The 26,272-nt window shown below is 39.0% G+C and overlaps 2 protein-coding genes across 2 annotated transcripts; one reads left to right on the forward strand and one right to left on the reverse strand.

The window, feature by feature from the left end:
• Nucleotides 1-6,664: 6,664 nt before the first annotated feature.
• Nucleotides 6,665-15,031, reverse strand: LOC134655715 (nucleolysin TIAR). Its single transcript, XM_063511176.1, has 4 exons — nucleotides 13,973-15,031; nucleotides 12,144-12,248; nucleotides 8,337-8,424; nucleotides 6,665-6,805 (listed from the first exon to the last, which is right to left on the reverse strand). Exons 1-4 carry the CDS (start codon nucleotides 14,837-14,839, stop codon nucleotides 6,696-6,698), a joined length of 1,170 nt encoding a protein of 389 aa, XP_063367246.1. The 5' UTR covers nucleotides 14,840-15,031; the 3' UTR covers nucleotides 6,665-6,695.
• Nucleotides 15,032-15,611: 580 nt separating this feature from the next.
• Nucleotides 15,612-20,187, forward strand: LOC134655638 (zinc transporter 7). Its single transcript, XM_063511074.1, has 3 exons — nucleotides 15,612-16,100; nucleotides 16,933-17,150; nucleotides 19,494-20,187. Exons 1-3 carry the CDS (start codon nucleotides 15,911-15,913, stop codon nucleotides 20,118-20,120), a joined length of 1,035 nt encoding a protein of 344 aa, XP_063367144.1. The 5' UTR covers nucleotides 15,612-15,910; the 3' UTR covers nucleotides 20,121-20,187.
• Nucleotides 20,188-26,272: the final 6,085 nt, after the last annotated feature.

Raw genomic sequence — 26,272 nt, forward strand, 5'->3', positions numbered from 1 at the left:
TTTTTTAACCCTGCTTTCGGATAACTGTATGTTGAAAGTTGTAACTTTTTTTGGTAGTTCTGGTAAATTTGAATTACCCTAGAAATATCATTTAGCAAATTATAAAATTAATATTGGCAAATTTTCTAGTCAAATTTAAAGTATTGGTCACTCAATGTTACCAGAGCATCATAATTATTGCTATTGATCGATGTAATAAGGAGACTAACAGGTAGGACAGCTTTCATCATTGTGTTTCAATAACAACAATAATCAAGAATTGTAATAAACTTAAACTATTTATTTTTCCTTTTACAAAATGACCTCTAATAAAGAATTTACAATAATTTCTCATCCGAATATGGTGATAGTTCAATCACAGCGGCTCAGGATCATGAATAAACACTAAATAGCACTTTCCAAAGTCCCATGAAAGTGCCTTCAAGAATGTCTCAAAATTTGTGAAACTTTCGAGTTTTACTTTTAATAACATGCTCCTGAGCCAAAAGGGTCTTCCGATTAGACCCAGAAATCAACATAATAATAATATACGGCTAGACAATTACGTCAAATCAAACACCCATTACCAGACCCACTGCTTTATTGACTTACCAGTGTATACAATAAATCATAACAGTCAATTCGTCAAACAAAACAACATGTGCCGAACTTATAAATACGGTCTGGTTATAGCGGAGGCTCAGTCCGGGCGGGCAATAAATATCAACCTATGTACACGAGAGTGTCGTGCCCTCCACTATATATTTATAACGTTTTTTAAAAATTTATAATTTATTTCGTTATGTCCTATCTATGTAGGTGCCGGCGCCTCTGAACGCCGCTAATTGCCTATTCTAGTCGTACAAAATGTACAGGAATTTGGCCAGTATCGGATGATGTGACACTAGTAAGGCGAGCTACCTTGCCAGTGGTCGTGCTAGTTACTAAACATGTTCAGTATGCCCACATTTATAATCGACTTGTTTTTCTTAAACGTCAGAATGCCTTGTCCACTAATCGCAGCGAGCGATTATTCCGTGATTAACTTGCTTGTACTCTTGAAAGCGCTATGGCGAATGCCCTGGAAGCAAAGTGTGGACATAGCTTTACACTGGTATAGTATAAACATCACTTTTCCCCACGACCCCAGACCACTGGTCGGTATACGGTTTTGTGCAGTATCTGACAGTGCCGATCGTAGGATATGGCTTACAATTTACATCAACCACGAAGGTTAGGCCTTCAGTCCACATTCAATGACATTAACAATTTGTACCGTCTGTCAATAATCATTTCAAAAACAAATACATCTAAAGAATAGTCCTATAAAATACAGATCGCTGACAGTCATACTAAATACAGATGTATTGCATAATTATTTTTCCATTGTATTCGAACGGAAACGTACGAACGTGTCTTGCTATTTCAGTCAGTCTCGGTACAATCGGTACTGAGGTTGACTGAAGTAGCATGACAAATACGAAGGTTTCCGAGAAAATACGATGGAAAACAATTATGCACTACATCTGCAATGATCTTAGGTAGAACCCTTACAACTGTAAGGGTAACATAACTATGTTGCGTAGAAAACATTACAATTCTAATTTTCTTAGCATGCTTTGGGTTCTAGAAAGGATAGCACTTTAAATCAAACCTAGCTCGTTTCTACACCTTATGCCAAGCTATTTGATTTTTATATCAAATTAATAATCTTTTTATGCGATAGGTATAGAAACTGACTAATGGCGTGCAACCTTTAGGCTATACACACACTGATACCACGTTTTGCAATGATAAATTTAGCAATGTAAGCACGTACATCAGTGTTTCACACATTCCGACGCGGGACGATCCCAAGTCGCTCAGCTCGCCGCGGGCGATGTCAGTGTGTGAACAGCCTTAAATAACTTTTACCAACGACTTAATTACATGCACCTTATTGCCGATAAGTATGTTACATTTTTCCGTATAAAATACTTTTGTATTTCTATAATTATATTTATGCAGGTATGCATAGGACATATTTTATAGGTACATCAGCATTACTTTTATAGTAGACTGTCAAAAAAGCTCCTGCCAATATTTTTTTTACCTAAAATGTCTTTCAAGATAGAAAATCCGTCATCAGATCGATATGAAATTGAGTCAAAACAGAGATAGTTTCGCCAGACAAATTATCATATAATAACTGTCCACACAGAACGAGCCGCCTCGCGAGGAATTTGCCGCGCGAAGCAAGCTCGGTCGGTGGAGAGGTGCCGCGCCTAGGGTTGCCAACCGTACTATATTATATAGTATTGTACTATATTTTGGCTCTCTGTACTATACAATCTTGGAAAAAATATATAGTACGCTAAAATACTATATTTCCGAATAAACGTATTTTACACTTATGTTTAGTATTTCATCTAAAAGTATTAAATTTTTTTGAAATTACTATATTTTTGATGCCTTATTCTGGAAAATACTATATTCCACCAAAAAATAGTTGGCAACCCTAGCTGCGCCCGAGGCAAAATGGCCGCGAATGCGTTTGGTTCGCCCGAGGCACGTCTACACACAGACCGAACTTACTTCGCGAGGCAATTTCCTCGCGAGGCGGGCCGTTCTTTGTCGACATGCCTATTTATTATATGTTCGCAACGAATCGAGATATGTATTAAAAACGCCATAAACAGGAAATGGGACTAAGAGTGCCCAGTAACGCCATCTATATCCATAATAATTTATACAATAGTGATAAAATCAAGCTTTTCAATATCGTACCCATTAAGGCCACTCAGCAAGACTCGACTGAGAAGCTCTTCATTATATCACGATTGTATAAAATACTATATTATATGTAGACTTGTCTGCTACCCAATCCCAAGGCTTTTTAGGCTAATTAGTATTTCAGCTTGTTTGAATGAAACTCCAAGGCTTTCGTTCTGTTATCCTTTACATTGCAAGCGCAAATAAGTCAGATCACTTTCTACGATTCCATATAGTGACATATTTCCATGGCACTTTAGTGAACAGTCAACTCGGATAAATGGAGACAAGAGGTATAACATTTGACAGGAAATATTCCCCAATTAATATGAAAGTGGCTGACGTCTAATATACACTTGTAAGAGATGAATATCTTTATCTCATTCTAACAAATAGCTTTGTCCCTACTCAGGTAAGTAAAACTTACTAGTGTATCTTAGGTCTCAGTGTACGTCTTACAATCTTTTAATCAGAATTTACTTGCTTTAGCAATTTTTTTACTAGCTAGATTAGTTCGTAGTTAAAAAAAATTGTCTAATTTTATCCCTTTGTCCCCAGTTACCCCACTTGATTGTACATTATTTTAACCCTCCATAAAGTGAGAATTGGTCCATCAACAGATTTTTTTAATAATTCCAAAAATAATCTCATATAAATTAGAGTAAAAAGGCCCCTATTTCACTAATGGCAACTGAGCATAACTGTGTGTGTGTGTGTGTGTGTATCTTGAGATATACAGTCGCTATCAGATACATCGGAACGGTCGAGGTGCTCAAAAATATCTGAACACGCACTCTAGCGCCTTGACAATAGAGGTGTGTTCAGATATTTGAGAGCACCTTGGCCGTTACGATAAATCTGATGGCGACATAATATATCATACGATGAATTACGCAAAAATATGTTAGACGCTGCCTAAGGCCTTTGAGACTATGGCTGTGTCAGATATTTTTCGCACTTGGGCAGATTTTCAGATGACAATTGGCAAATTAGTGAAATATAGTCCATAGGTTATAGTATTGTAGATAAAATAGTTCAAAGAACTCAAAAAGCGTCGAAAAATGTGACAAAACTTATTGTCTTCCAAACAAGGCTAGTATCTTAGTATTTGTCAATGTAAAGACTGAAAAAGGAAGTTTTTTTTCCAATAAATTGTGGAATAGTTCAAACGAATGTTCTTAGAACTGAATAATAGCAGCCTCACATGTTTCTCACAATTGAATCATTCCAGTTTTCTTGGTTATGTCACGCACTTTACTATAAAGTCTAATATTGCTTAAGATTGGAATCGTACAATGAATCAAAATGCCAGTATACTAAAAGACAAACACTCTGGTCACATGTACCAATTGTACCTTTACCATGAGTTATACGTGGCCTTAAACGCTAGCGACTGCGTCAACTTAAGAGCCAACAGGAGTGGTCATTTCTCCATACAAACGTACTCGATTGTTTCCTCCGTGGGTTTTGAAGCGAGAGCAATGATTTTTTCAACACAGATTAATATTGTCAATATCTGTGTCGGACCGTTTTGCTTTTTTTGATATTTTTGTTTTTTAAGGCGCTAGTGCCCTTCAAAAATGGCCAAATTGGCCTAATTGACTATGCCGCAATGAGAGGCGTGCTATTCAAAACTGACATCAATTAGTCAAAAAAGCAAAACGGTCCGACACAGATAATGTCATAATCATTTAGATTTCCAAATTTGGTTACGATTGGTTAAGTTTTGGAGGAGGAAACAGTCGAGTACGAAACCTCGATTTTTGATATTTTTACGCAGGATTTTTCGCCTTGTCCTTATCGCACTAGTGTCAGAAGCCGCTTCCGTTAGCGAGACGGGTATATTTACCTAAAATATTTAAATCTTAGCTCCTGTTGGCTCTTAAACGCAGTGCATCTCGCTTACATCAATGTCAGTACGGGGGAGATGCATTGTGAGTGTGAGCTAGTTTACGCAGTCGCTAGCGAATATGTCAGTGTCCAACTCGTGGTATGGATACTGATTTGATATGGATATAAGAATATGCAACAGAAGTAGCCAAGCGGCAGAGATGTCTAACGGGCATAAAGGTGTCAGAAATTATGCAAAATTGAGCCCTATCGCTTCGGAATAGCGTCCAATGTCATTGTGGGAAATAATTCCCTATGCTTTATAAAGGCTTAAAATGGTTTTGACACTTCTTAGACACCTCTGCTACTGACTATACCTACAGCATATCCGCATCTTTACAATATTGTGTAGATCATTTTCAACGCTTTTGTTCATGTAACTTCTGCTGTTAATGGTACACTGGCACTTTTGATACAGATAACTGTTATGGAATGGTTTAATCTACGAACACAATACATTGATTTAACTTAGCTCTTTCGAATCACCATGTGTTTATATGGAAAAAAATATCTATATACGAAAATTTTACTGATAAATCGGGTCCACACGCACCGAGCATACGCGGGAGGCAATTTCCTAGCGCGTATGCGCGCTCTGTGCGGACCCGGCTAATGTCAGATGACAATTGTCAGTGTGGTAAATCGGGGGCCTGATAATTAATGAACATGTACATTATTTCCCACTTTTAACCTTTTCAACGCCAAGAGCCACTAAAGTGGTCGAGTGCTGTCGTGCCCATGACGGACGCTGTCAAAGCAATTTTCCTGCTGACAGATAAGGTTTATTTTCGCTCTTCATATTGCAACCATTTGGCGTATAAGCCACATTTTAGCATGGGACGAAAAGTGTTGAAAAGGTTAATTGTCATTTTGTAAACATTATTGCAAATAAATAATTGCATTTGGAGACTCAATTTAAAAGCGTCTATATCACTTGAAACTGTACTGACATCAGACAAAAGAGGACATTTTAAGCCACACGTTCTTTTGTATGGTACGTTTGAAGACATTGGGAAGGCTTGAGCGACTGCCATTTTTTGGACAAAGATCAGGCGATTGACACTTTGCGGTGAAAAGCAATTCATTGGAACATTGTTACTTATAACTTCACTTATGTTTGGTAACCGAATTTAAATGAAACAAGTGAATGAAGAAAGTGCCAAGCGCCCATTCAAAGACCACATTAAGTTTTGTAAGTATGGACACAGGTATTTGTAAGAAAGATTTGTATAATCGTCTTGAATCTACTGTGTGGGTAAAACTCAAGAGTATTTCTGCTAAATCCAGCCTAATTATTTATCCGTATAATCAGCATAACGCATCGACAAACCGTATAGATGTTTAGAGGCACTACGCGCTACAAAATTGTATGGATGAATTTTGGAGCGCTTCAACTGTTTATAAAAGTCATCGTTGCCCTAACATTATTACCGCTTTTACACTTATAATAATTGCTGAGATAACAATGACCTAAAAAGATACCCCTACCCTTGCCCACAACACAAAACGTTCGCGAAACTTGAACCGAGTTCTTTAATTTGGAATTATTTCGTTACAAAAATTAGCAAAGCAAAAGGAATGCTACTTTCTTGCGTACGGTTCAAATTTCAGACAGTCGCCATCAGATATATCGGAGCGGCCGAGGTGCTTAAAAATATCAAAACATCTTTAACGTCTCGATAAGGGCCACCCCACATCTGGCGTCTTTCGAGCGTCGGCGTCGGTCAGCGCTATGGAAAATGACGTCGCTGCGCAGCTGCGTCGACGTCGCGTCGACCTTGCGTCGAGCAGGGCCATAGAGTTGTAGACGCCGACGAGACGCCGACGCTCGAAAGACGCTAGATGTGGGGTAGCCCTTATAGGCTTCGCTCAGATATTAGTGAATACCCCGGGCGCCCCGATGTATCTGATGGCGACTGTTTTTGTCTGTCATGGCCTTACGAGGATAGTTGCCGGCGAATGCCTCCGGACGGCAGTGGTGGCAGGGTCGGACTCGGCGCGCTACTGCGAGGGGTACGTGGGCACGGGGGCACGGGGGCACGCTACTGCGAGGGGTACGTGGGCACGGGGGCGCGCTACTGCGAGGGGTAGGTGGGCGCGGACGGCACGGCCTGGTACACGAGCGGCGCGGGCTGCGGCCCGCTCCAGCCGCCGCCGCCGCCCGGCATGCTCATGCGGTAGCCCGCTGCAAATATATCAGTTATGATGACACTTAGGGCCACTTGCACCATTCACTAACCCAGGGTTAACCGGTTGAACATGGAGTTACCATGGTTACCAGTACAATTTGACACTGGGTTAACGGTTGAACCGGTTAACCCGGGGTTAGGGGGATGGTGCAAGTGGCGCTTAGAGACATTTACATCTCTAAGGGCCACTTGCACCATTCTTTAACCCGGGGGTTAACTGGTTAAACCTGGAGTTACCATAGTTACCAGTACAATTTGACACTGGATTACCGGTTTAACCGGTTAACCCCGGGTTAGTGGGATGGTGCAAGTGGCACTAAATAATTTTAGATTATAGTTTTGTATCTTTGTGTTCTTTTTTTTCAATACTATTGTTATAGCGTTTTTTTTTTGTAATTCGACATTTAGAGACTTTATACATCTCTATGTAATACTTTAGTTTGATTTTATATTTGCGGCTTAGAAAGTTGTATTTTATAATTGTAGATGTGTTTTTTTTTTGCTGTATGTAAATTCCATGTTGACGTGTAAAAGTGCCCTTGTGGCCTATTTGCTGAATAAATGTTGATGTTGATGTTGATGATACCTTCACTACAACCGAAAACTACCTGGGGCCCATTTCTCAAAAGCTTGTAACTTGTAATACGAGTGAAAGTCCCTTCCTAATAAAAGCTGTCAAAAAGTGGCATCCGCTTGTATTACAAGTTACAAGCTTTTGAGAAACGAGCCCTTGCAACTAAAATAGGCGAAATCATACAATTTTTGTCGATGTTTGCCAAAAGTATAAAGATAAGAATATTAGAAGACCTCAGGCGTATGAAAGTGACGCGATACGAACTAACCGCTAGCGCGCCATTTGCGAATCGCTCAAGCGCCGCGTTCGCGCGCATTTAGACAGTGCGAGTTACATTACATTGCGCCATTTGATCGGTCGGCTGAATTGATGGAACCTCAATGGTCCGCAATGTGACTAAAATCGTATACGAGTTCACGCGCCGTCTAAGGGCTCATTTAGACGGTGCGAGAACTCGCACGCGAGTTACATTACATTGCTCCATTTGATCGGTCGGCTGAATTGATGGAACCTCAATGGTCCGCAATGTAACTAAAATCGTATACGAGTTCGCGGGCCGTCTAAATGAGCCTTTCTTCTCGTTGTACGAAATAACGCATGCCAGTAGTTGAATCATAGAGAAATATAGTAAGACAAGAGTGCTCACTCCATACATCAGTTCAGACTATTAATTTCAGTGTCTACATCTAACATCGAGTAGCGGAACTATCAGCACTGCTACTTGACAATAGATGTAGCACCGACCGAAAAGTCTTATCTCAACAGCATAAGAGTTTCCGGTCGGTGCTACATCTATTGTCAAGTAGCAGTACTGATAGTTCCGCTACTCGACGCTAGATGTAGACACTGAAATTAATAGTCTGAACTGATGTATGGAGTGAGCACTCTATGTATTTTTTTTCTCTATGACGTTGCTAAACTTTGGAAAGGTTAATAAGGGAGTTTTATGTTACCTGCTGCTGCGGCCTGCGGATTGCTATAGGCGGTGGCGTATTGCTGGTAGTAGCCGGGGGCCATGTAGCCCTGTATCGCGGGGTAGCCCTGCAATACAATAATCATGTTTTACACAACACATAGAGTAATATACTTGGTCAACCAAATCTTGTCAGTAAAAAAAGGCGCGAAATTCAAATTTTCTATGGGACGATATCCCTTCGCGCCTACATTTTTCAAATTTGCTTTTTCTACTGTCAAGATTCGGTTGACCATCTATAGTTAGGTGCATCAACCTTCTTTGTTGTTATTCTGTCCCGTCACTCAGGCATAGTTTAGTCTGTGCGTCAGCATAGTTTGTTAAAATAAATTTTACGTTATTACTTTCTACTAATATGCTAAGTAGATGACCCATTATAGAAAAAGCGGCCAAGTGCGAGTCGGACTCGCCCATGAAGGGTTCCGTATTTAGGCGATTTATGACGTATAAAAAAAAACTACTTACTAGATCTCGTTCAAACCAATTTTCGGTGGAAGTTTACATGGTAATGTACATCATATATTTTTTTTAGTTTTATCATTCTCTTATTTTAGAAGTTACATGGGGGGAACCCACACATTTTACCACTTTGGAAGTGTCTCTCGCGCAAACTATTCAGTTTAGAAAAAAATGATATTAGAAACCTCAATATCATTTTTGAAGACCTATCCATAGATACCCCACACGTATGGGTTTGATGAAAAAAAAAATTTTGAGTTTCAGTTCGAAGTATGGGGAACCCCAAAAATTTATTGTTTTTTTTCTATTTTTCTGTGAAAATCTTAATGCGGTTCACAGAATACATCTACTTACCAAGTTTCAACAGTATAGTTCTTATAGTTTCGGAGAAAAGTGGCTGTGACATACGGACGGACAGACAGACGGACAGACAGACGGACAGACAGACATGACGAATCTATAAGGGTTCCGTTTTTTGCCATTTGGCTACGGAACCCTAAAAAGGCCCATTATGCCACACAAATGTATGTTTGGTTATATTAAACCGGCGGATCCACACAGAACGAGCCGCCTCGCGAGGTAATTGCCGCGCGAAGTAGCTGGGTCTGTGTAGACGTGCCTCGGCCGCATTGCCTCGGGCGAGGCACTTTTCCACCGACCGAGTTACTTCGCGCGGCAATTTCCTCGCGAGGCGGCTCGTTTTGTGTGGACCCGCCTAATACCATAAAAGTAGGATCTTAAAAGTGGCTCTGGCGACCGTAGCCATGGCAACGAGTGACTAAGTTAATTTGTGTTTCATCCCTTTCATACAGTCAGATTTAATAGTTAATAGAGGCTTTTAGCGCGTTTATGAACAAAGCCATTCGTTTCTAAAATGTTTTACAACAATAGTATTGTACAATTCAATAGAACAAGGTTAATCAAATCAAATATTATTTTTTTATCACTGTTTTCACACTTGAACATACAAATTTATGTTAACAATAGAAAGTCGTTTCAATGAGATATTATTTAACATATTATGTAGGTACTCAGTATGACTTTTTCTTAACATTCAGTGAAATCTTCTATATTGGTTATTTTTAATTTTTGCTAAATCGTACAGTCGCCACGCCGTCAGATATATCGGAGCGGCCAACGGGCTCACCAATATCTGAACACATCACTATTGTCAAGGCGCTAGAGTGGGTTTCAGATATTTTTGAGCACCTCGGCCGCTCCTATATATCTGGCGACTGTACAGTGAAATAATTTAATTTCCTACCCATTTCGTACCTTGTCACAGTGACAATAGTATTAGGTTACTACATGCATATCGGATGCATATCTAATATACAGTAATAACACAGAAATGAGTTCTTTCTCCTTAATGCCAATAAAATTAACCTTACGAACCTAATTTATTGTTTAAATTAACACACACGTTCGCTCCCTTTCGTGATACACATTATATGGATCCACGATCTCAGTTAACTGACCGTGTTCAGTCACCATCAGATATAGCGGAACGGCCAACGTGTTCACAAATATCTGAACAAAGCCTCTAAAGAACGGACGCTAAGCACGAAGAATATACGCTCGCACAGTAGCATTGACCGCCGCCATCATGGCCGGCACAGTAATATATTACGTGCGTGCGATATATAAAATTCTCCATGCTTAAAGTCCGTACTTTATTAACAAGACGTTAATGTGCATGTTTAGATATTTTTGAGCAACATGGCCGCTCCGTTATATCTCATGGCGACTGTTCAAACCTTACTGCAACGAAATAAGTCCAGTGATAGTTAACTGTAAGAACATGTAATTGCGTTCACATTTACTTATCATTAACTAATTAAACGCTATTACGTGCTAATAAGGGTACTTTCCATTATTACTATTTCCATAAATTTAAATACTGTGTATTAATATCACGTGCCTAAGTAATGACGTGAAATAGCCAAATTTTAAGAGTTATTCAAAAACGGACGGACGGACATTTTCACGCCAATAAATCCAATAATACGTATCTACTAAAACAAATTTGAAGAAATTTGGCATGTGCAGTAAGCCTAGCACATGATTGGCGCGACAATACCTCGCGCTCGCGGCGAAATAGACAACCCGTCTTAAGTTAATAAAAGAGGGACGGGGAGTCTACCTACGTTAGATTGTAAACTAACGGGTTCACAATCTTACGGTGTCATATATAAATAAAATAATGCCCAAGAAAGATGCAGAAGCAAATGTAATCAGTGATTAAAACTACGAGTAGCAATTAGAGATAACACCGATTCGAGTTAAATCAATTGGTTTCCGATTCTGATTATTTTGCTGTGGCAGTTTCAGGTTTGATTTATATTTGTCTGGGTTAACAATGGGGTTGGCAACTGTCAAAGGTTTGCATAGATGGCGCTATCATAGCTTGGGTATCATCTTGGGTCGTCCCATTCGTTTTTCGTCAAGTTCTTAAATTAGTCATAATCTGCTTTCGTCACTCATTCTACATTGAAAGCCACCGACGATTGTGACGAATGTAGAATGAGTGACGAAAGCAGAATAGGACTAATTTAAGAACTTGACGAAAAACGAATGGGACGACCCAAGATGATACCATAGCTTGCCCCTTTTTTTATGAGATTTGACTTTAAGCCCTTTAAGGGCCAGCCCTAAGGGCATAAAGTCTAATCTCATCCAGGGTATTAAAAAAACAAAAACTTGACACAATAATAAGCTATGGGTAAGCTATGATGGCGCCATCTGCTAAATACTTCGACCGGCCAACCCCATTGCAGACATGTTTTAGCATTATGTGAGAGCCTCAGATCTTATATGTCAAATGCGAATTCAAGTAGGCCGAGGTCATAAAGTTTGAAGATAATGGCCCTGAGCTATGTTGATCCATTTCAAGTAAAGCCCGATTTAGACGGATCAAGAACTTTCGTTACATTGCGGTATTTGGTTGATCGACTGAATTGGTCGATCATTGTACTCTGTAAGCAATCAGCAATGTCCTAAATATTCCGTGATCGTGATTCCAATTCCAATTCCTGGGATTAGTTGTCAAGCGGACCCCAGGCTCCCATGAGCCGTGGCAAAATGCCGGGACAACGCGAGGAAGAAGAAGAGGCAATCAACAAGGTTATCCAAAAAAAGAAAATTAATCCAGCTTTGATGATTAATTTGAAAACAAATTACATTTTCCGAAAGTGCAATCTAATTTGAACCTTAAATCGGAATGCTAAAGTTGAAATTCTATTGGCGCGTATGTGGTCGATAAATCGTACTATGCCTGGAAAAAGGTTAAAGGAATAGTTAAGCCTCATGATATACAAGTGCAGCTTACCTGGGCATACCAATATCCCATGCCTTGCTGCTGGTACGGGTAGCCGGGGTACCCCTGCGTCTGTGCGCCCATAGCAGGCGGAGCTGCTGTGGTGCTGGGTGTGCTCTGAAACAATAACAATACACTTTATAACCATCCTCTGCTGTAAACCTTATTACTAAGGCATAAGGCCTAACAATGATCAGTTAAAAGTCAAACCTTCAAGACTAGTCTTCTAAAAACACTGGAATGTGCTCACCAAAAGTCACTAATAACAAAAAAAAAACACATTAAACAAAAATCAACCTTGTTTTTTTGTAATTAGTGAGTTTTGGTTTTCACCAGACGGTATATTGCTACATTACACAAAAATCAACCTTGTTTTGCTAAGTACTACTACGGTTTACTATGGCTCTGAACTGAACTAGTGGTAGTAATTACATAGTTTTGGTTGTCACCTGACGACACACTCAAAAGCAATTAAAACAGGTCACTTTACATAGTAATTTCCAAGGACAGTGAGTCAATTTCAATGCTTTTGTGATTACATAGTTGCAATGTGCAAAGGTCGTAAAATTATTGTTACTGTGCAAATATATTGAAACAGTTGGTCTACTAATTTAATTATAATTTCATATGAAAGAGTAATGTTTTTATACACCATAACACCCAACAACCATAAACATCTATATTATTATAAACCATTGCTTAATATAATGTTAAAATACCTTGTCACTAGGGTTTGCAATCCAGATCCGAAATGTATGAAATTATCCAGATCTGGATCCGGATCCATGCATCTTCCCATACATTTCATATCCATCGTGCAAACCCTACTTGTCACACTTAAACCTAACTGCAATATTAGATCTTCTGACACTGCTGCACCGGGAATGAGAATTTGTATTCAGGTGATTTGGATTGTAGGCGAGGTGATGTGAGGTGAGGCTTCATAAAGCTGGGTCACTAATACCCACTAGGCCAGACAGGTCATATTTTTTATTTCATTTATAATCAAATAATACTACTTTCCCTAACGCACCCTAGAGGACATAAAAGATGCAGAGATAGGCAATTTAAAAGATGGTCCGATGAAATTGAAGACATGGCTAGAAGGACTGAAACATGGACCAGACTAGTGCAAAATAAGGAAGAGTGGAATAGATTGGGGAAGGACTTTGCCCAAAGGCACATAGAATCAGTTATCATAGATTAAGGAAAACTATAGATATAGTATAAAAATGTATTTCTGATATAAAAGGCTATAAATAAATTAAAAAAAAAAAAGACTACTTTCCCTATTTTTTTTTTTTATAATTTATCTTTATTATTATTGCTAAATTAATAAATATCCTGTTATTATTATAGAATGTAATGTTAGAAAATGTACAAACAGCACACTTTTAACTGTCCATCGGTGGACCTTATGCCTTTTGTAATAAGGTTAACAGTAAACAGTGTAGGCGATGGTACCATAAATGGATAAATACTATAGGACTATCTTACTATCAACCTAGCCTGTACCAATATATTACCCCAGCCTGTACCAATCAATCAACCTACCTAGCTAGTCCCAAAATTCACTCAAATTAGGCTTGTGTTGTGTTATTAGTAGGTACTAGGTACACTTCCTGTACTGGTTTTCTATACAAATATCGCCATACAAACTCAGTACCGGGAGCATTCCCTAGTACACAACACAAGCCCAATGACTCAATACAGTAATTTTAGAAATAAAGGGAAAATGGAAATGTTTACTAGGAATTTTGAATTTATTTGCTGTAGGATGTATATAGGTAGAGTCTTTTTTCAGTCAAGGAAAATCAATAGGATTGATTAAAAATAATTACCTGGCTCTCTCCCGTTCCTCCATTCTCTTTACCCCAGAAACATTTTACTGCATGTCCACTAATCTCTGTGTTATGTGTGCCCTCGATGGCATGCGCTGCTGCCTCTTTAGTTGTAAACCTAATAAACGCATAGCCTTTGTCTCGGAATACTCTAATATCCTGTATCTGGCCATACTGTGAGAATGTATTCTGCATCAACTCCTCGGTGATAACATTGCTGGTGAAGCCCCCGCAGTAAACAGTTGTGTTAGTCGGTGAGCTCTGGTTGTACACCTCATCAAATGTGGGCTGCTTAGCTCGCTTGCTGCTCGGCGCGCCCTCGCTGGGCCTGTTGGCCGGCGGCTTGCGTGTCGACCAGTTGGTGCGTATGGACCTCGACCCTAGCCACTGTCCGTTCATAGCCTGAATCGCCGCTTCGGCATCAGCCTTCTTCACAAACGAAACGAACGCGTACCCCTTAGATTTGAGCGTTTGTGGGTCGCGGACTATCCTGCAGTTTGAGATCTCACCAAAGGGCGCGAAAGCCTCTCGCAATATGTGCGTTTCGATCTCCGGCGACAGGTCGCCGACGAATATGTGGTGGTGGTTGCTAGTGTCCGTCTTGGGCTGGTTCCCGGGACTCGTCGCCCAGTTAACCTTCATCTCCTTGTCCAGAAACACTCGCTTGTTCATGGCGGCCAGGGCCGTAGCCGCCGCCGAGTGATTAGTGAACTCGAGAAACGCATAAGGATCATTTCCGGGCTCACGGATTATCTTACAACCTTTTACTTCGCCTATTTGGCCGAACAACGCGCATAGGAAATCTTCAGTGACACTCGCGTCTAAATTACCGACGTAGAGAGTTTTCGGGTGGCTTTCGTCGCCCATATTAGAATTAATCGTAATCTAGCGGTTACTTAATTACGACTATGAACACTAGGATCGAAATTACTCGCTAACCAACGTGTTATTTCATTACACAAAACATTGGATGACGGATAAAGAAAGAAAAATGTCGCAAACAGCGCCTATAACTTCTCGAAAGACGTTGCTGTTGACTCGTGAAACGTTCACTTTTCGGAAACAAACGCATCTATAGACGAATTTCCGGTGGAATCAATTTAAAAAGTTGGCGGGAAAGCGGAATATTGTACTTTCCTATAATATTTTGTTGAAATTATGCAAATCCAAACCATACAACGAATAATGTAACATTTATTACACATTTTTATAGCCAGGAAACAAGAAATTATAAAATGATATTTTTTGTAATATTATACCATAAACAAATTTTATATAAATTTGACACAGAGTTCTCCTTAACTATTCCGGAAACGAGTGTCATTCGAAAGTCTATGACTCATCAGAAATATGTTTTCGTTTACAAACTCATCACTTTCATTCCTTATTCTCATTGGTTGTAATGCCTCTGTAGAAAAAAATAGCCAATCAGAAACTGGTTAGTGTTTTGTAAATCTGTCTGTCATCGTATGAAAAATGTTGATATTTTTTATTTAATAATTTACATTCCTACGCTGAAATACATAAAGTGGTTTATAAGATACTAAATGTTGAATTCAATTAATCAAAATGTATATTTATATTTCCTAAAAAGTGGCAACAATTTTCATTTGACATATTTTTTTTAGTGTTGCCTGTGCATTAAGTGCTACGCTGGCTGTCAATGAACGCCAGATTTCGGCGATACGGCACGATGCAATCGGGCTTTTAATATTAATAAAATCTCAATTAAAACATGCATTACCCCATCAGTGCGTGCTCGTAACTAACAAAACCCTTTCAATAACTTATTTACTTTCAAGTATTCGCTTCATATAGCTACGGCTTAGGTTAGAATAGTTCAAGTCTCGTACACGTATGCAGTGTCTAGGTTTTTGTATATTTCGGTGTTGATAATATGACGTAAAGTGGGATTTCCCTATTAATAAAGTTTCCAAGATGCTGCCGCTAACCCAGAAGGACACCCGGTTCCCGCGCGGGCGTATCGCCGGGCTCCGCGACAAGTTGACGAATTGGTTCAGACTAATTTACTCTGATAAGAATTCGAGGAATTTGTTCCTATTCCTTATACTGAACTTGTCGTTCGCTTTCGTCGAGCTGTTCTATGGTGTTTGGACAAATAGTTTAGGTGAGTACATTTGGATATTGATTTGCTTGCCTCATCGCTTCCTGAAAGCCAGTCTTCATAAATATACTAAGCAAGTGGCATATGTTTAGTTGTTTAGCAGCCTCTTGTGTAGATTTAATATTTATGATATAAACTTAAATGATTTGAAAGTAACATTAGGAAAGATTGATTCTTGAGAATCTTGTACATACAGGAAAAAATGTACTTTAATTACATCAATTAAATCTTTCATTATTGTAGCTTATATGAATTCTTCTTTATAATTTGTATTCCCTATTTGTGTTGTTTACAGTGCTTACTCCTTTGTAATAAGGCAAAAAATCGAAACATATATTTGATGTTGACTGTACAAATGTTACAATGCACCAATGACCATGATAACTCAGCATGACAAAGTGTGGCCATGTCAGCATTAATGTCTATTTTTATTAAAATATGATGTTTATAATGCCTGCCTGTGAAGCCTGGAGAAGCAGTCCTGGGTTTGAATTTCAGTAAGGGCATTTGTGTGATGAGCACAGATGTTTGTTCCTGAGTCTTGGGTGTTTTATATGTATTTGTATATGAATGTATGTATTTTCTATGTATATATGTACCCACAACACAAGCCTTCTTGAGCTTACTGTGGGACTTAGTCAATCTGTGTAAGAATGTCCTATAATATTTATTTATTTATAATGACACCTCCTCACTTTGGTCTATTTAAATTGTTGCAAAGTTAGACCAACTACACATGTTAAGTGTTTAACATCCCTCCATTTGTAACCACCACCCCCCCCCCCTACTACTACTACTACTACTACTACATGTGTACTATTCCCCCTTTTTCCAGGTCTAATATCAGATGCATTCCACATGTTCTTCGACTGCACGGGCCTGGTGGCGGGCCTGGCAGCCTCCGTGATATCAAAATGGCGGTCCAATGAGCGCTACTCGTATGGATATGCACGGGCCGAAGTGGTCGCTGGCTTTGTGAACGGCTTGTTCCTGCTGTTTATAGCATTCTTTATTATGAGCGAGGCGGTGGAGAGGGCTATTGAGCCTCCAGAGGTAAGTTACTATCTAAACCTTATCTTTCCTTGAGGATAGAATTATACATATGCCAAGGGGTTCAAGGCGTTAGCCCGGATTGCTAAAGACGGTTCGAATCCGACCTTCACCACTGGAGGGCTTCGTCACTTTTTCTTTAATATATGATTCTATTTCAGTTTACTTTACAATTTTTTTAAACAACAACTTAAGTATAAAGTAACAATAAAAAGTAACCTAAATAAAATTAAAACTACTACTTAAAAAAGGAAAACTAAGCAATTCTAAATGCCAAACGTTTATAGCTTTAATGTTATCAAAAATATGACGAAACCATTAATTAAGATAAGTACCTATCAGAAGTTATCACGCAGTTAGTTATGTTAGAGAATCTACAGATAAGTAACTATGAGTATTTTGTGCTTAAATTGTATAAATTACCTCAATATTTGGATTACACTAAATTACAAATCATACTAAATTGATAATCATAAAAATATTTTGCAAACAGATACTCAAATTCAAATGTGGTTTTTAGAAACCCATTTTGATTTTGAGAGTCCTCACAAGTCTCACAACATCAAATTCACCTCCTTTATACAAAATGATTGATGAATTGACCCATTCCCATTACAAAAAATAAATGATTCACTTCCATACTACATGCAGTCACCTGCAGATATATCGGAGCGGCCGAGGTGCTCAAAAATATCGGAAGACAAAAATAGAGGCGTGTTCAGATATTTGTGAGCACCTTGGCCGCTCCGATATATCTAATGGCGACTGCACAACCATATTTTAACATTGACTGCCTCAGCTTGCACAACGCCAATAATGTCAACACTAATACACTTGACATAATGTCGAAATTCCATCGGCACGTGTTCGTACGTCAGAGTCGATCAAGCACGTACAGTCACACAGGCATTGTTACGCCATTTAGGGTCCTAGCTAAATTGGTTGTTCCATACTTACGCTATGGAATGTCCAATTTAGCTAGAACAATCGCGGAGCGTGACTGTACTTTCCCCGTCTCCCTTCATTTGACTTTATGTGTTTACCATGAGGGTTTAATAATAGTTTGATCAATCAATTGTATCCCATTAAGTGGGTTATAGTTACAGCAACACTCTTAAGAGGAAAGGGGACGACTGGTTCTCCTTATTTAAATGTAGTCCCCGTTTTCCTCTCTGGATATCTACATTATATACATAATGTTTATACAATTTGATGTATAATAGCTTTGCCCCTTCGTTCGACTTTTTTCGATTTTTTGATGAATTATAGGTACGAGTTACGAGGGAATAACGAATTCCATATTCCATACGTACCTACTACCTACCTACACATTTGTTTAATAAATTTGTTTTTGATTATGTTCGAAAACGGTGTTACGACATTAAATTTAAGAAACCTATACACTAAAGATTTGTAAAGAAAATGAGATTGTAGTGTAATGCAATGTGCCATTAATTCCATTTACAGATACAAGCTATGAAATTGCCTACCTATTTAGAAATCTAATCGAAGGCCGTTTGCATTGTACTTGTGTTTGACTAGTTGAGTAATAAGTTGAAGAAATTTTTTACTATTTGCTTTGTACAGTCGAAATTTTTAATTTATGACTCATTTTGTATCTTGTCACAGTGACAATAGTATGACGTCTCTTCGTTGTTATCAGATATGACAGACATATCAGAGCGGCCAAGGTGCTCACAAATATGTGAACCAAGTTTCTATTATCTATCTTATCTTATACCTTTAAACGAGCAATTCTTGTTTATTTATTATATATATATATATATATATATATATATATATATATATATATATATATATATATATATATATATATATAATTTCGGGGATCTTGGAAGCGGCTCTAACGATTTCGACGAGATTTGCTATATGGGGGTTTTCGGGGGCGAAAAATCGATCTAGCTAGGTCTTATCTCTGGGAAAACGCTCATTTTTGAGTTTTTATATGTTTTCCGAGCAAAGCTCGGTCTCCCAGATATTGCACGTTTACAATTTTGATAGTTATATCAAAAAAAAAAAATCTAGCTAGGTTTTGCAAGGGAACTTAACTCTTTACAGGTCATAAAGATATTAACTGAATGGAGATGCGTGGTTATATTTAGTTTCCTAACTTACATCGAGCGGGTTAATCTCCTGATTAACCCGCTCGGTGCGAATGTGACCGTGAAGCCGATCGGCGTCATACATGCCTGGGTATGACGAATCATCTGCACTCAGCACCAAAATTAAAATGAGAAAGCTGTTCTTACCTACTTTACGAGCATCAAAATGCCCTAGATTCCTTCCTACAGAATTAAATAATAAATTAGAAATATTTTATTCCAGGTCAAACACGAACGGCTCCTACTAGTCTCAATCATGGGCTTCCTAGTCAACATGGTGGGCATATACGCCTTCCACCACGGTCATGCGCACGGCCACGGAGGGCATGGGCATTCCCACGGCGGCCACGGCCACTCGCACAACGGCAATGGACATAGCCATGACGATGAGGTCAACACTGGAGCTGGGAGTGCCATCATGAGAGGCGTGTTCCTACACGTGCTAGCTGACACTCTAGGCTCAGTTGGGGTTATCATATCAGCTATCCTAATGAGGATGTTCGGCTGGATGAGAGCAGATCCTATATGCTCCATGGCCATAGCCTTACTCATCGCTGGAAGTGTTATACCTTTAGTGCGGGACTCAGCGGGTGTTTTAATGCAACGGACTCCTACAGCTTTAGAGCGCGCGTTACCAAACTTGTACACAAGAGTGGTAGGACTTGCTGGGGTCCATGGGGTCCAGGAGCCTCATTTCTGGACTCTGTGCAGTGATGTGCATGTTGGGGCCCTCAAGTTAGAAGTGGCAAAGGAAGTGGATCCGCGGTATGTGACGGAGCAGACCGCTAGGATTTTTAGAGAGGCCGGCGTTAAGCATTTGACGGTGCAATTGGACTATTCTCCGCTCTGATCGTAAATTAATATTGACTTTAGGCGTCGTTGGCGTTCAAGGTTGTCCATGGACCTCTAAAGGTTACATTTCGGCTAAAAGCCGAATTGTTTTTTTGGCGCTAAATGGTGCAGTTGTTCACATTCAAATACAGCGTTTTTGGTCGCTTCCTGATTACTCTATTTTTATATTTTTTGTCTCGAAAAACAATCATTGCGAATATTACGATAACACTTACAAAATAACAGAATAGAGGTCCATGGGTATAAAAATAGTATGAAAAATCCTAGGTTTATACAGTTTTTTAAGTACAGTACTCTATATACAGGTGCGATTAGAAAAAATATTATCCCGTTGAGGATTTATTTAATATTGTGATAAGATAATAGTTGTAAAGGTGTAAATTCATTTCACATTTACATGTGACAATCTGTAAAAAGGTATTTAATTTGCTCGTTTTGACTGCTACGAATGTGTAAAGTTACTTTTAAGTAGGTATCTATTAACATTGACATCCAGTCATCTAGTATTGTTCGCTTTCATCACCATTCCAAATATTCTTCTTATTTCCTTGCCAACAAATTGTCACAAATAAGCTAATAAAAAGATGTTGAAAGGGTTAGATTTACACCTTTTATAAATTGTCATTTGTAGTATATCAATACATTTGTAAAAAATATTTCATAAACGTCTGCCAAACACATTTAGTCAAGTTTTACAAGTTGAAGTCGTAAATATGTATATTGAACTTTTATCTTTTGAAATAAGGTGAATATAAAATTGTATGATTGTAGCTTTGATATTTATTTATGCATTATGATTGTTTGAAATGCATTTTCAACGAAAATTACTTGTGTAAAATTATTTAGTATACAATTTACGCTGTCAGCCTGTAGTAATATGATGGTTGCGCCACTTGCGCCTTTATCGTCTATCGCGTCATGCATCACTCGTACTTGCGTACTTGATAGAAACAATTACTGCTGTAGCTACAGTTAAATAAATAAAAGCCTGTTGCACGGTCTCTCAACAGTGAAGTATGAAACATGAAATTTCCCATAAAATAAAATTTAGCAAACGCTTTAACGGGAATGGGATGGGCCGTTTGGTGCAATCGACCTTGACTCTAACGTACCGCTACCGACAGTACCAATCAAATAATCTGTACCTCCTATGTGTAAGGATCAATTTAGGAACTTTCGAAGAAATTATCATTTTTGTATGTCCTTCAAAAGGTTAATTATTGGCACGCAAGCCATGGAATAATTTTCCGATGCACAAAATTGTGTTTAAGTATGTAGGTATATCATCCCTTTGTTTGATGCATTTGTTGGAAATGCAGCATAACAATTATAAAAAAAAAACACCTGGCGAATTATTACAGACATTTCACTCAAGTTAAATATATTGTTTTATTTATAAATTATGTTTTTAGGGTTCCGGACCTCAAAAGGAAAAAACGGAACCCTTATAGGATCACTCGTACGTCTGTCTGTCCGTCTGTCACAGCCTATTTTATGCATTTCCTATTTATTTCATAGCTAATTTAATATGATTGATATTCTTACAAAGCTATGTCTAATTATTTTTTATATACATTTTATTGTATTGTATAGTTTATTTTTACACTAATATTTGGCTTTAAGGGGTAGGTACTGCGTTCCATAGAGGCACTATCTTTGAATTTACATTCCATGTAAAAATTTTTTTATTAGAAATAGGTAAGCATTTGACCACAATCTCACCTGATGGTAAGTGCCGATGCAGTCTAGGATGGAACATGCTTACCTAAAAGATGTCTATTCACTCTCGATTCTCGATTTAAAAAGATCCAAGTTATAGTGGATTGGGAATAAAGCAGGAAGTGAATTCCACTCCTTAGCCGTTCGCATGATAAAACTTAAATTGTTTTTAAAGTACCTATAGGTAATTTGAAGTGGTCCATACAATAGTCACAAATACTTTTTTCAAATGTTTTATCCTATAGTACCTACATACATAATCCGCACCCAACCATAGCAGAAAGCTAATCTGCATTTTTAGATCCCTGATACAAAAAAAATTACCTATCTGCAATTTTGATAAAATATTAAAACGGGACACTTACGTAGTAAATTAGCCAATCAAACTGCAATTTTAATATCTGAGATGTAGAAACAGGTTAGATATATAATTTTCCCCGATGCAGACGTTTTTCTAAACATGATGCCGATCGGCATCAAGGACTTCGCAGCGGGGCAAAAACAACACAAATCGATGTCACCGGTACTAAATGGGTTAACAAGCATTCATTAAATACGAGTTTTTACAAATGTGCAATACGTAGGTATTAATAAAAAACTTATAGCAAAGTTTTTTGGATATGTTGTTACGTTGGTCTGCTGAAATTAAAATAACTTGATCAAAAAAAGTATTTTTTTAAAGAGAAAAGCATAAATTAAAACAATACTTTTTTTTATTAAGTCGGCCAAACGACCAAATCGGTATTAAAATTACCTAGATACTTACCTACCGAAATTGCTTAAATTCACGCACTAGCATTATTACATTTTATTTTGCAATATGGTAGGCATTCATTCAACACGGCGGATTGTTTTTCACCTGTACCTATTACCTAATACATACTTAATGGTCACATTTTTCCGAATGAATTTGGGTTAATCAACTTTTTTTGCTCTGTCCCGAGAGCAATAGGATAAGAAGCAGAAGGCCTACCGCGAACCACGTTCGACGTATTGCCTCTCTGTCACACTTGTAAGTTCGTACGTAAGTGTGACAGGGAGGCATCACGTCGAACGTGGTTCGCGGTAGCCCCTCTGATCGATAGAATAGAAGCTCTAACACTTACTGGGGAACATAATATATCCCATCTATACGGCGGCGGCGCGAGAACTTGCATGCAGCATTGGTTGACTGATAGAGAATGCCTCAAGGCATTAAATCCGCCTTTTTCTACTTTTTACTTGTTTGTGTTTACAATTTAAAATAAATAAATATTCGATACATTGCTAACTACAGAGTACCTACAAAGAATTCAGTCGATGGAGCAAATACCGCAATGTAACGAAAATGACATGCAAGTTCTTGAGCCGTCTAATTGGGGCCTAAGAGACACAAAAAAAAGTTGATTCACCATGCCTTAAAGTATTTTCTCGGTAGCAGTACCTAACAATTTTTTTTTAATAAATCAAGTTACCGTAATGTGTTGTTTTTTTTTGTCCTAACCAGAGAAAGGTGCAGAATTCGCAATCTCCAGTGATGTGAGCTCTCTAGAGAAATTGGATAAACCATTCTTTGGCTCGAGCCGTGCATTCCTTGCTTCCATTTAGACGTGCGCGCCGCGCCGCCGCCGCCGGCTCGTCCACTCGGCGCGGCGTAGCGCGACCCGGTTATTGATGAGGATCGCCTGCGATTGGCAGGTCCAGCATCAGAGGGCCTACCGCGAACCACGTTCGACGTGTTGCCTCTCTGTCGCACTTGTGAATTCGTACGTAAGTGTGACAGGGAGGCAACACGTCGAACGTGGTTCGCGGTAGGCCTTCAGAACCAAGCGATCTAAGCTCTAACAATGACGAGTTCGGTAGAATAGAACATGTGCCTACCATTAAAACATCTCCAACACGCTGGCATAGCGTGCTTGTTATGTTGGAAAGCCTTACTCACTTGTCAAAACAATTCTACTTCCGTTCAATAGATGGCGCTGGATAAGTGTATATTGAAGGAACGCGAGATGTAATACAGAATCACCCATACCAGGCGTGTCTCACTCCGCGATTTCGTCGCTTTGCTACAGGTAGCTAAAAGTACATCTGTTCGGCCCCACTTTTGGGGAAAGCCATAAGCCGCACGTGGCGCTGTCGCCACCTAGCGGCCATATCTGTGCTGATCGTAACAGACTCGTTTTATTAGAGAGTGAGTCTTCTGTACTTAGTACTATTATTTATTCTGTGCCCATACATAGGATGGCCTGTGTATAAAATAAAACAACCAAGTATGTCAGTTTCGTACAACTTTTTACATTCTTAGAAACACATTGACATAAACTCAACTCTTTACAACAAAAGTAATTACATAATGATAATGATTATTGTTAGGAATCGAAATAAAAATCATTTATAACACTGCAATAGACAGAAACTATAGTCAACTCGTATTGTGGTCTACAAAATTCTAACCTCAAAATCTGTATTCTGTTATATGAAAACTGTTATTGTTATAAATAACTAGCTTCTGCCCGCGACTTCGTCTGCGTTGAATTATGAGGATGATTGATATAGTCCCTATATTCTTCCCGGGCAAACTATCCGCATACCAAATTTCATCTAAATCGCTTTAGCGATTTAAGCGTGAAGTGGTAATAATACCTCTTAGTAGGGCTGTCATAAAAAGGTACGAATAGACAAATTATTGTCCAAAATACCTCGGTTATGAAATAAAATTACACATTTTAGCTAAAATATTTTTTTTGAGGTTAGAGTTTTGTCATAAAAGATTCGACTGCATTCTGTGATGTAACATTTGATCTACTAATAATAAAAAGTCCATAATATCCTGTTCTAAATAAAGAACCACTAAAGTGGCATTCACACATAAATTGAATCCTTATTACTGTCTCTCTCACACTATCTCAGTCATGAAAAGACTGAAAGAGATAGCATGAATAACTTTCGGCGCGAAAGTCTCAGTTCATCCTTTTCATACTAAATCAGTGTGGGAGAGATGGTCGTAAGTCGCCTGCGATTGGATACAAAAATAATACAAACTAATTTGGACTTTTAAAAAACTGGCAACATTGATAATTAGTTAGGGTGGTATTCCTGTCCAACATTTGATCAAATGCATTACGTCTCAGTCTCTCATTAAGCAAAATGTGAGACGCAAATACAAATTTGATCAAATATTGGTCAGGTGGAATACCACTCTAAACCTTTTAACATTGCAATAAAGTTTACGAATGATCAACGCCCCCTACCGGCGTTAAGGCTAAGTTAGATGGTACGCCGCATGCGAGCTCCGTGAGGCCGCGGACTGAAGGGGCTACCGCGATCAGAAATTGCGGGCATTTTTCTCTGTCACTCTGATTACGCCTTCATTTGAGTAAAAGAGAAAGATCCCCGCAATTTGCGTAATTCGGTTTTCGCGGTAGCGTCGAGCGGCAAATCACGGCCGTTCATACATTTGGTCGAGCGCAATGTATTATGCATTAAGGGGCCCACAAATTACCAGTTTGCCGGACGATATCAGGCTGTCAGTTAAACGCAAAAGTCCTCAAAAGGCAGATATCGTCAGGCAAGCTGGTAATCTGTGGGCACCTTTATATTTACAAAGTACAAAACTCAATCGACCGATCAAATATCGCTTGAAAGTTAAGAATCGCGCATACGAGACGCACCATCTAGGGCTAGTTGCACCAGTTTGTTAACGTTATTGTTAGTAGGTATGAAAAGTTTCACAGTTCTGTATAGAATGACACTTGGCGCCGCCATATTTAACGTTGATCGTGCAACTCGCCCTATATCAGAGATCTCCAAACTTTTTCAACAAAGCCCAAAGGCATCCGCTTACTTTCCGGAATCCGTCAAAGCCAGGGGTCACCAAATGGCGGCCGACCTATTTGATTTTTTCGCTTATTTAATAAACTCAAGGGGAAGCGGACCGCGATGGGCATTTTATTTTAAGAATCGGACCCCTGAAGAAACTAATTGGTGACCCCTGGTCTAAGCATATGCAGTGAAAAATGTGGCAGTTCCATACTTACACAGGAATTTGACGTTCAGGGGTTTCTCAAAAGCTTGTAACTTGTAATACAAGCGGATGTCACTTTTTGACAGCTTTTGTTAGAACTTCCACTTGTCTCACAAGCAAGTTACAAGCTTTTGAGAAACGGGCCCCTGGCCGCGGACTAGACGCGAGCGGCAAATCAAGGCCACACATACATTGCGCTCGACCAAATGATTTGCCGCGTGCCTTAATTTGCCGCGCGTCGCTTGCGTCCAGTCCGCGGCCTTATAGTCTCACTTCCGCACTCTGTTGCTGCAAATTCAGTGCCGAGTTAGCTTGGTCGGACTCTAAAGCTCTGGCCTAAGATAGCGGCCGTCTTCATACAAAATACTCATCCATATTTAACCGTATTATTTTGTATGGAGACGGCTGCTATACGAGTATGAGGGGGA

The sequence above is a fragment of the Cydia amplana genome, chromosome 17, assembly GCF_948474715.1.
Source record: "Cydia amplana chromosome 17, ilCydAmpl1.1, whole genome shotgun sequence".
Taxonomy (NCBI): domain Eukaryota; kingdom Metazoa; phylum Arthropoda; class Insecta; order Lepidoptera; family Tortricidae; genus Cydia; species Cydia amplana.

What these genes read in the sequence shown, in the direction of transcription:
- LOC134655715 (XM_063511176.1), bottom strand. Translation starts at nt 14,839, where the DNA reads ATGGGCGACGAAAGCCACCCGAAAACTCTCTACGTCGGTAATTTAGAC. An exon ending in TGGGATATTGGTATGCCCAG is followed by an intron (nt 8,425 to 12,143) that starts GTAAGCTGCACT and finishes ATTGTATTGCAG; the next exon opens with GGCTACCCCGCGATACAGGG. An exon ending in TCCGCAGGCCGCAGCAGCAG is followed by an intron (nt 6,806 to 8,336) that starts GTAACATAAAAC and finishes ATATATTTGCAG; the next exon opens with CGGGCTACCGCATGAGCATG.
- LOC134655638 (XM_063511074.1), top strand. Translation starts at nt 15,911, where the DNA reads ATGCTGCCGCTAACCCAGAAGGACACCCGGTTCCCGCGCGGGCGTATC. An exon ending in TGTTTGGACAAATAGTTTAG is followed by an intron (nt 16,101 to 16,932) that starts GTGAGTACATTT and finishes CCCTTTTTCCAG; the next exon opens with GTCTAATATCAGATGCATTC. An exon ending in GGGCTATTGAGCCTCCAGAG is followed by an intron (nt 17,151 to 19,493) that starts GTAAGTTACTAT and finishes ATTTTATTCCAG; the next exon opens with GTCAAACACGAACGGCTCCT.